Source organism: Phaenicophaeus curvirostris, chromosome 8 (genome assembly GCF_032191515.1).
Source record: "Phaenicophaeus curvirostris isolate KB17595 chromosome 8, BPBGC_Pcur_1.0, whole genome shotgun sequence".
Taxonomy (NCBI): domain Eukaryota; kingdom Metazoa; phylum Chordata; class Aves; order Cuculiformes; family Cuculidae; genus Phaenicophaeus; species Phaenicophaeus curvirostris.
In genome coordinates, this window is record NC_091399.1 from 17221603 (window position 1) to 17231320 (window position 9718).

Consider the following 9718-nt stretch of genomic DNA (forward strand, 5'->3'; position numbering starts at 1 on the left):
CTCCCCTGCAACAAGGTGGGGATCAAAGGGGAAAAGAGCGCCCCCCCCAGCTCAGTGCCGCCGCCGTGTGGCCGCATCGCGGTACTGCAGGAAGGGCTGCAAGAGGGTTTTTTTTTCTTTCTAAGTTTAGGATAGAACCACCTAGAAGTTTCTAGACCCAAACAGCACATGCGCGTTACGCCTTAAAATCGCTTTATAAGGAGGTGTGGAAAGGGATTTTCCCACTGCGCATGCGACCTCCAAATCGGGCGAAGCAGTGACCGCGTGGACTGCCAGGGCCTCAGACGCTTCTTGGTATTTTTCTTTAAAAATGTTGGTGTTAGTCCCCATCGTTTATACCCTTAGCGTTATAGCATTGATTCTCGTGTTTTGCCTTTGTATACGTGTATTTTTTCCTCATGAATGTCCGCAATGTAAACTATTGTGTTGTCGTGCTGACTCGTCGGAGGCATCAGAGGCGGGCCCGGAGGCACCGACGGTCAACGAATCGGAGGTTTAAAACTGTTTTATAAGATGTTGAAGCTTTGTCGAGTTGATTAGTTTTAGGATAAGATGTTACGGTTTTGTAGGCTTAAGTAGTTTTTAAGATAAGACTTGTGGGTTTGTAAGATGTTTATATTTGTTAAGGTTGTAATATTTGTTAAGGATATTGTCAAGAAGATGCTTGTGATTGTAAAATTTGCTGGACGTTTTGTTTGTTGTTGTATTGCGCATTCTTCTGGCCTTTTCCTCTCTCTGTCCTTCTGTCTTTCACACCGCCATGAAGCCAGCGATGTTGAGCCACGGGGCGGTGTAAGGGGCCGTAACCGTTGAACTGCTTTGGCTCAACATCGCTGCCAACGCCCCCACGATCTCGTAAGGGATCTTTATTGCAATGAAGAGCCGATCTCGTGAGCGCTGCCAAACTGTCCCCAACGGAAAAACCATGACATCCACCAGAAGTGCGCTTACCGAGTGGCACCTGGGCATTCCTGAAAATGGTTGGACTATTCGGGGAAACCGTGGACTGGGGCGATAAATGGGGGAGCCTCTGGCTTCTTCGTTGCTCGGTGGGCTCGGGGTGCTCGACTTCGTCATTGCTCGGTGGGCTCAGGGTGCTTGACTTCCCCATTGCTCGGCAGGCTCGGGGTGCTGGACTCCTTCATTGCTTGCTTCTTCGTTGCTGGTGGACTCGACCTCGTGTGTGTTGCTGTGTGTGCCTTCGCCGGGCTTCCTGGAGCTTGGAACATCATCATCACCCCGTGGCTGTGTCTTCATCATCACCTGCACCGAGACCGATCCAACGGGACATCGCTGGATTCGTGGTGGTGGTAATTAGCCGCATCTCTACCGTCTTCTTGCTTAGGGGTTCTAACTTTTCCTTTCTTTTCCTCTCTGTCCTGTCGCTGTTGTCAGTTGTTAAAATAAAGCTCACAAGATTGTACGGCACCTGACCTCGTTTGTGCCTTAATCTTGGTCTCTTGGGATCGTTTAAGAACCCTCCCTGATATTGGATCGGGACGCATCTCCGAGTGTCTTGTCTGCTCCTTAAACCTTTTCTCTCTCCTTCTCTTCCTGTATCTTTCCCACCACCGATCACACTTTCTATTACCCATGATATACACACACAACAAGAAAAGTGCCTGCAGAACTAACCGCACAAGAAATTTGGGATAAAATCTTTTCTTAACGATCTCCCTGCGTAATCTCACTCTGTCCTGCGTGTCCGTGAAGGGTAAGGACTATGATCCAGCTCCCGGGCTCTGGCGTGGATGGACTGGGCGAGGTCTAGAGCCCCCCAGGACCCCTTTAGGACTCCTCAGGACCCCTCTAGGGGCCCCGTAGGACCTCTCCACGACCTCCAGGGCCCCTCTAGCGACCCCTAGGACCCCTATAGAGCCCTCTAGGGCCCCCACGGGGTCCCCCAGAATCCCTCACGAGCCCCGAAGGACCCCTCTTGGGACAACCAGGACCCCTCTAGAGACACCCAGGATCCCTCTAAAGCCACCAGCACCCACAGGACGTCTAAACAGCCACCCAGGACCCATTTAGTGATGTCAAGGACCCCTCTAGGGGCCACCAGGACGCCTCTAGCACCTCCAGGACCCCTTTACAGACCCTCAAGATGCCTCTCGACTCTCCAGGATGACTCTAGGACTCCCCGGGACCCCCCGAATCATTCTAAGACCTCCCTAGAGCCTTATGGGACCCCGCTAGCACTATGCAGCGCTAGAACCCCTAGGGGCCCCCAGGACCCCTCTAGGACCCCCAGAACTCCTTTAAGGACGCCTAGAAATCATCTAGGGACGCATCGGACCCCTCCAGAACCCCCGTGATGACTCTAGGGGTCCCCAGAACCGCCCAAATAACTCTAAGGCTCCTCGAGACCCCTCTAGAGCCCCTCGAGGGACCCCAGGACTCCTCTAGAACCCCCAGAAGCCCTCTAGGCCCCCGCAGGATACCCTAAATCCCTCTAAGAAGCCCCAGGGCCCCTCTAGGGATCCACAGGATCTCTCTAGACCCTCCAAGACCAATCTAAGGACTCCCAGGACCCCCTGAATCCTTCTAAGAACCCCCAAGTCCCCTCGAGATCCTCACAGGACCACTCCAGGGACAACCAGCACCCCTCTAGGGACCCCCAGAACCCATGTAAAGATCCCCAGGACCCCTGTAGGGACCCCCAAGACTCCTCTAGAACACCCCGGGATACTTCTATGACCCTCCGCGGACCCTAGAGGGGTCCTGGGGTGGGGGGGAGTTGTGTCTCCAGAGGGGTCCTGGCCTTCCCTATAAGGATCCTGGGGTCCCTACACGGGTTATGGGGGGTCCTAGAGAGGCCCTGGGGGAGGGGGGGGCCTAGAGGATTCCTGGGCTTCCCTGTGGGCTTTTGGGGGTCCTGAAGGGGTCCTGGGGGGCCCCAGAGGGGTCCTGGTGTCCCTCGAGGGATTTGGGGGATCCTAGAGGGGACCTGAGGAGTTGCTAGAGGGGTTCTGGGGTCTCTAGAGGGTTCTGAGGGGTCATAGAGAGGGCTTGGGCAGCTCCAGAGGGGTCCTGGGATTCCCTATAGGGGTCTTTGCATCCTTAGAGTGCTTCTGGGGAGACATAGAGAGGGCTTGGGCAGCTCCAGGGGAGTTCTGGGCTTCACTCTAGGTGTTTTGGGGGTTCTAGAGGGGTCCTGGAGTCCCTAGAGGGGGCCCTGTAAACCCCACCAGCACCTTGACCCCCCACGACTCTCTTCCCCCTCCAGCCCCCCAGTTCCCCCCACACCCTTAGGGCTTCGCCCTAGCCCCGCCCCCAGGCCCCGCCGCAGCCAATGGGAGGGGCCCGTCCCCGCCCCAGCCAATGGGAGGGGCCCGTCCCCGCCCCAGCCAATCGGAGCCGCGTCCGCGCGGGTCCAACCGCCGTCGGGGGCTGCGGGAGCCCCAACCGCATCGCGGAGGTTCGGGCGGCAGCGGGTCCGGGGGAGGCAGCGAGCGGCGGGTCCGGGGGAGGCGGGGAGGGGCGCGGAGAGGGGGAGAGAGGGAGGGGAGGGAAGGGGAGAGAGAGGAGAAGGGGCAGGGGAGGAGAATGGGGGGAGAGGGGGGAGGAGGAAAGGGGAGTGGCCTCACGTGCCTCCCAGGACCCATCTAGGACCCCCAGGACCCCTCTAGGGACCCCCCAGGACCTCTCCACGACCCCCAGGATCCCTCTGGAGCCCCCCAGGCCCCATCTAGGACCCCCCCCGGCCCCGTCTCGGGACCCCCAGGACCCCTCTAGGGACCACTAGGATGCCTCTATGTCCTTCAGGACCCCTCTAGAGCCCCCCAGGACCCCGCTAGGACTCCTCAGGACCCCTCTAGGAACCCCCTGAAGGACCTCTCCACCACCTCCAGGGCCCCCCTAGGTACACCTAGGAGCCCCCTAGAGCCTCGGGACCCGTTTAGTGATGCCAAGGACCCCTCTAGGGACCCACAGAACCCCTATAGAACCCCAAAAACCCCTGCAGGACCCCCCAGGACCCGTCTAGGGTTCCCGCCTGGGGGAATTGGGGTGGGAAAAAGGGAGAAGGAGCAGCTTGTGGAAGAGACTCTTGCAGCCCTTCCTGCAGTACCGCGATGCGGCCACACGGCGGCGGCACTGAGCTGGGGGGCGCTCTTTTCCCCTTTGATCCCCACCTTGTTGCAGGGGAGCTCGAGAGGCGGCCTGGAGTTCCCTAAAGGGGTTCTGTTGAGCCCTAGAGGGGTTCTGGGTCCCCGGGGTGTTCTAGGAGGTCCTAACGGGGTCCTGGGGGACTCCAGAGGGGTCCTGGGGTCCCTAGAGGGGTTCTGGGGTGTCCTATGGGTGTCTTGCGGGGGTGCCTAGAGGATTCTGGAAGTTCCCTCTAGGGGTTTGGGGGTCCCAAAGGGGTCCTGGGGGTCTCCAGAGGGGTTCTGCTGTTCCTAGAGGGATTCGTGGGGTCCTAGAGGGATCCTGGGGGGGTCCTAGAGGGATTCTGGGGGGTCCTAGAGGAGCTGTGGAGAGGGAAAGAAAGGGAGAGGAGGAGGGAAGAGAGGGAGAGCAGGGTGGGAGGGAGAGAGGGGAGAGGGAGAGGAGGGATGGGAGAGAGAGAGAAAGAGGGGAGAGGGAGGGGGCAGGAGAAGGGGGGCAGAGGGAGAGGCCGGGCCAGAGGAGGCCTCAGTGCTGAGGGTGCTGAGGATCAGCCCAGGGCCCTGGCAGCCAGGCTGCAGCCCAGTCCCGTTGCTGCCTGCGCTGACGCCCTCGCCTGCGTCCCACGTGCAGTTGATGCTCGAGGCGACCCTTCCGCTCGAGGCGATTCCCGAGGCGATTCCCGAGGCGATTCCCGAGGCGATTCCCAAGGCGATCCCTGCAGTGATCCCCGCGGTGCTGCTGCAGCCGCTCCCGGCGATCCCCGAGGCCCGGCAGAGCTCAGCCCCGGGCTCAGCCCCATCAGCCGCAGCTCCAGCGCGATGTGGTGCGGCGCAGCCGGTGAGCGGGGAGCGGTGGCAGAGGGGGGTGCGGGGAGCCGAGGGGCTCTGGAGGCCGGGGGCACAGAGCTCGGCAGCCTCTAACTGGTGCGTTAGACGGGGGGCAGAGCTACGAGCGAGTTGGGCTTTGGATGGCACGAGCGCTGGGAGTCCCGCTCGTCTGCGAGGGGGGATGTGGCAAAGCGCCGGCTTGGCTGCCTCGGGAGGGCTCTCCTCTGGGCTCTTGCGTAGCTGTCAGACAATATTGATGCGTGCGAGTGCAGGTAAACGAGGATCCAAAATGCAGAGGAGCCAAACGACCGCTCGGCCAGATCGCTACATTCCCAGCCGTCGCGCTCTGAGGATGGAGGTGGCCAAGTTCCTCCTGAGCCAAGAGCAGGACCCTGCCTTGGTGTCACCCACCAAGAAGGTGAGCGTGTTGCTGAGTTGCAGGGACTGCGCTGCTCCCTCCCAAACGCCCTCGCGGCCTTTCCCAGGGAAGCAAACTGTAAGTTGTGTCGCGTGGTTGCGTGAGGCTGACAGCCCCGAGCGCCGCTGCCTCCAGCTCTGCCCTTGAGGAGCCGGGGATGAGGTTGGAGCTGTAGGGCCTGGGAATGGAACGGGGACGCGGGACCCTGAGCGAAGCTGTTCTGTAGGGACGTGTCCCTGGGAAGAGCCTCTGGCCCTTGTGGGAGCCAAACACAGCTTTGCTCCGTTTTAAAGCCTCATCGGCCCAGGGTACAGAGCTCCTAGGCTGTGAGCCTGTGCCCAGGGACACTGCTGGCGGGAGCTGTTCCAGCACAATGTCTGCGTGGGGAGCCGCTCTGGAACGTGTCTGCTGGGTTCTGAAATCTCTGTAGGAAGCATTTGGTTCCTTGTGGCTGTGGCTTTGTCCGCTGGCCGTGAGACGCTGACCTGGCCGCTCTTCTGTGCTCAAATGTGAGCAGGAGAGCTTGCTGGTGTCTGAGGAAAAAACCCTTGGAGCTGTGTCACGGGTTAGCCCCAGCCCGGCTGATTTCAGCAGCTAAAACCGTGCAGTTGCGCTCCCAAATCCCTCCACTCCCTACCCCTGGAAAGGGGGAAAGGGAAATGAGAGGAATGAGACTTGTGAGTTGGAAACTAAAACCGCAGCTTTAATTAAAATTACAATAATAATAATAATAACGGTTATTGATCTTATTAGGAGTGGTAATATATATACACACAAATATCTGAGATCGCGCCCTCGATGACTCAACGTCACCACAGATCCTGCAGAGCAGAATCGAGGGAATGGCTCCACAGCCAGGAGGGAGCTGAGCTCAGGAACTGGAGTCAGGAACACGCGGGTCCAGGGTCGGGGGCAAAGAGAGAGACGAGGTCCTCAGCGGCCGTCACAGAGGAGGGGGCCGACCCTCGTGGTCTTTGGGTTTCAAAGCGAGGGCGACGTAGATGGGATGGAATCCTCCGTTGGTCGCTTTGGGGTCACCTGTCCTGTTCGACCTGCCTTGACAGGCGCGCCAGAAAGCCTGGGCAGTGAGGCTGAACGGCTTCGATGTGGAAGAGGCAAAGATCCTGAGCCTCAGTGGAAAGGCTCCGAGCCCTGCGGCAGGTGAGGGACAGGCTCTGGGTGAGTCGACTCGGCTGGAGAGCCCTGGGGAGGGGAACAGCGGCACAGAGGCTCCGCATTTGGAGGCATCGACCGGCTTCTGGGAGCTGCTGTGCACACCAGGCTCTCCCTAATCCTTAGGTGTCCAGCGGCTGAGGGGCTGTGTGACAGCTCCAGAGAACTGATTTACCAGAGCTGGTTCAGCAGTTCACCCCGGCAGTGCCGTTAGCGCCCTGCATTCCTCTGAGCGTGGCTCTGCTCTCAGGGCTGCATTTTCCCCGGGAGGGATTTCTCCTCGGGTGAGCAGGGCTTAGCTGGGAGGAAACGGGACCTCCGGTTAACAGAAGTGTTTCTCTGCACACAGGCTTTCAGAACAACGTCACAGCGCTCTGCGGGCACGAGGTGATGCCTGGGTGCGGCAGGAGGAAGGGCAGATACATTCCCTGCGCGCCAGAGCGGGTCCTGGATGCCCCAGACATCCGTGATGACTATTGTAAGTGGGCTGCGATGTCGCGCGCTGGGCATTGAGATCGTTGTGTAGCGCAGTGCGGTTCCTAGGCCAGCGTGGTCTGAGGGACTGGAGCTCTGCCTGGGCTGTTTCGGTCTCTTCTGCCCTCGGGCTGGCATGGACCACTTCTGGGGTGAAGCCTTGTAGGAGCAGTGGTCCCGAGTGCTGGGCAGGTGGCTTGGACTGGGGCTGGGGGACACGCATACCTGGTGGAGGTGGAATAGGGTTGGACTCGGTGATCCGGTGGGTCTCTTCCAACCTGGTTATTCTATGATTCTATGATGAGCACCGGTGAAGGGCAGGGCTCTCCAGGGCAGCGCAGGGTGGCCTGCATTGCATTGCTCTTCCAAACCGTAGATCTGAATCTCCTGGACTGGAGCTCTCAAAACCTCCTGGCGCTGGCTCTGGACACCACTGTCTACCTGTGGCACCACGTCTCTGGGGAGATCATCAACCTCATGGAGACGGAGCACGTAGCTGATTACGTTTCCTCTGTGTCATGGGGTAACGGAGGCAGCTGCCTGGCTGTTGGCTTGAGCAACGGTGAGGTCCAGGTGAGTGCAGGAGTCGAGCTGGAGCTGTTTAGGGGTTGCTGGAGCTGTGGGGCCTTGGGACGAAGGCTTGGCTGGCGCTAGAAGGATGCAACGCGCTCCGACTTGCCTGGTGTGGGCTGGAGATGTCCTCCGGCAGTGAGCAGCTGCGGCAGTGAGGCAGAGCTTGGGTTTGGGGTTCCTGACCCCTGGCGTTCTCCTTCCGTTCTGCGGGCAGGAGATACAAATTGTTCCCTGCTCCCAGAGTGAGCAGGCTGAATGGCAGAGCCTGCGCGCTGCGGTTTGTAGGGCAAAGCAACGGGGCTGGCGTTTCCTGGCCCTCTGGAGAACTTGTTGTTCTGCTTCCCTAGCTGTGGGACGTGGAGCGTCGGAAACGTGTCCGCACGCTGAGCAGCCACGTGTCCCGTGTCGGGTGTCTCAGCTGGAACAGCTACATCCTGTCCAGGTAAAGCAGTGGGTGGGGTTGGAAGGGCGGAGCGGAGCCGGTGCAGATCCTTGTGGATGTGCTCGGCTCACGCCAAGAGCCCGGATCTGCCGGCAGCACCGGTGTGAAACCCTGCGGCAGGTGCAGCCGTCCTGCCCCAGCGCCAGGATGGCTTTTCCCAGCACTGTGTGCAGCCTGACCCTGTGAGCCTTCTCTCTGCAGCGGGGCTCGCAGCGGCTGCATCCAGCACCACGACGTCAGAGTCGCTCAGCACCAGGTGGCCACGCTTGCTGGTCACACGCGGGAGGTGTGTGGCCTCAAGTGGTCTCCAAACGGCCGCTTCCTCGCCAGTGGTGGTGACGACCACGTGGTGAACATCTGGCCGAGCAGCCAGGGGGGCCGTGGAGGATTTGCTCCAGCGCAGAGCTTCCGTCAGCACCAGGGTGCTGTCAAGGTGAGCACGGGGCAGCTGTGGGCTCGCGTTTGTGTGCGAGGCAGCCGTGCGGCACTGCCTGCGCGCAGGGTGCTCGTTGCACGCCTCAGGCTGACCCCTCTTCTGGCAGGCTGTGGCGTGGTGTCCGTGGCAGCCCAGCGTTCTGGCCACTGGAGGCGGAGGCGGCGACAAACGCATCCGCCTCTGGAACGTGTCTTCTGGCACCTGCCTGGGCAATATCGATGCCCGCTCCCAGGTGAGACGTGAGCGTCGGCTTGGATGTAAACAGCTTGTGGTGGGACGCCTGAGCGGAGCTGCTGGCTCCTGAGGCCCCGAGGCAGGGCCGAGGAGGGGGCCGTGCTCCTCTCGGGGTGCTGAGCATCGGCACGAGCAGCTCGTCTTCCCTGCATTGCCGCCTCCTGCCAGGTCTGTTCCATCATGTGGTCGACCACCTACAAGGAGCTCATTTCGCGCCACGGCTCCACAGAGAATCAGCTGGTGATCTGGAAGTATCCAGCCATGTCCAAGGTCACTGAGCTGCAAGGTAGGCAGGGCCCTTTGCCTGGGGCAGGGAGGGCTGCTGGCGGCTGAAGGAGACGTGATCCTTGGGTGGAGCGGAGCGGTGGCCCGAGCTGGAGCTCGGCTGGTGCGGGCTGCTGAGCAGAGGCGTGTGCTGCTCGAGGGAGGCCCTCCTGGGGGCTGCTGAAGGAACGCTGTTGGTGCAAATGCCCGCCTGGGCTGTGAATTCCTGCTGCTGCAGCCCGGTGCGGGGCCAGCTCTGCGAGCTGCTGGGGTTCCCGGGGCCCACGCAGTAAACGTGAGCGTGGTGGCAGAAGCAGAGGGAGCGGGGCGTGCGCCGAGCGGCCCGTCCCTGAGCGCACACCTCCTCTTCAGGTCACACGGCGAGAGTCTTGAGCATGGCTCTGAGCCCCGATGGCGAAACAGTGGCCTCGGCTGCTGCGGATGAAACGCTGCGACTCTGGCGCTGCTTTGCGGTGGATCCCATCAGGAAGAAGGAGAGAGAGAAGGCAGACATAGTCCAGAGCAGCTTCATTCGCCAGGCCATACGATGAGGGCATGGGGGTGGGGGGGGAGCGGGAAAACCTGGTTTCCCCTGTACGTAGTTTCAATGGTTTCCCCTGTACGTAGTTTCAATGGTTTCCCCTGTACGTAGTTTAAATGTTAATAAATGTTAATTAAGGTTTTAAAATTAACCAAGTGCTTTCCTTTGTCTTTTTTATGGAGTCTGCTGGAAGAGAAGGCCGTGGCTGATGGGAGCAAGCCCAGCGTGG

The 9718-nt window shown here is 60.2% G+C and overlaps 1 protein-coding gene across 1 annotated transcript; it reads left to right on the forward strand.

Annotated features, from left to right (window-relative positions):
• Positions 1 to 1723: 1723 nt before the first annotated feature.
• LOC138723354 (cell division cycle protein 20 homolog) lies at positions 1724 to 9499 on the forward strand. The gene is made up of 11 exons (XM_069862299.1): positions 1724 to 1765; positions 1908 to 2025; positions 5204 to 5352; positions 6417 to 6513; positions 6875 to 7003; positions 7376 to 7572; positions 7920 to 8014; positions 8216 to 8447; positions 8557 to 8682; positions 8853 to 8970; positions 9321 to 9499. The coding sequence occupies exons 1-11, from the start codon at positions 1724 to 1726 to the stop codon at positions 9497 to 9499; spliced, it is 1482 nt and encodes a 493-aa protein (XP_069718400.1).
• The last annotated feature ends 219 nt before the right edge of the window (positions 9500 to 9718 follow it).

What these genes read in the sequence shown, in the direction of transcription:
- LOC138723354 (XM_069862299.1), top strand. Translation starts at nt 1,724, where the DNA reads ATGATCCAGCTCCCGGGCTCTGGCGTGGATGGACTGGGCGAG. An exon ending in TGGTGTCACCCACCAAGAAG is followed by an intron (nt 5,353 to 6,416) that starts GTGAGCGTGTTG and finishes CTGCCTTGACAG; the next exon opens with GCGCGCCAGAAAGCCTGGGC. An exon ending in CAAGGTCACTGAGCTGCAAG is followed by an intron (nt 8,971 to 9,320) that starts GTAGGCAGGGCC and finishes CCTCCTCTTCAG; the next exon opens with GTCACACGGCGAGAGTCTTG.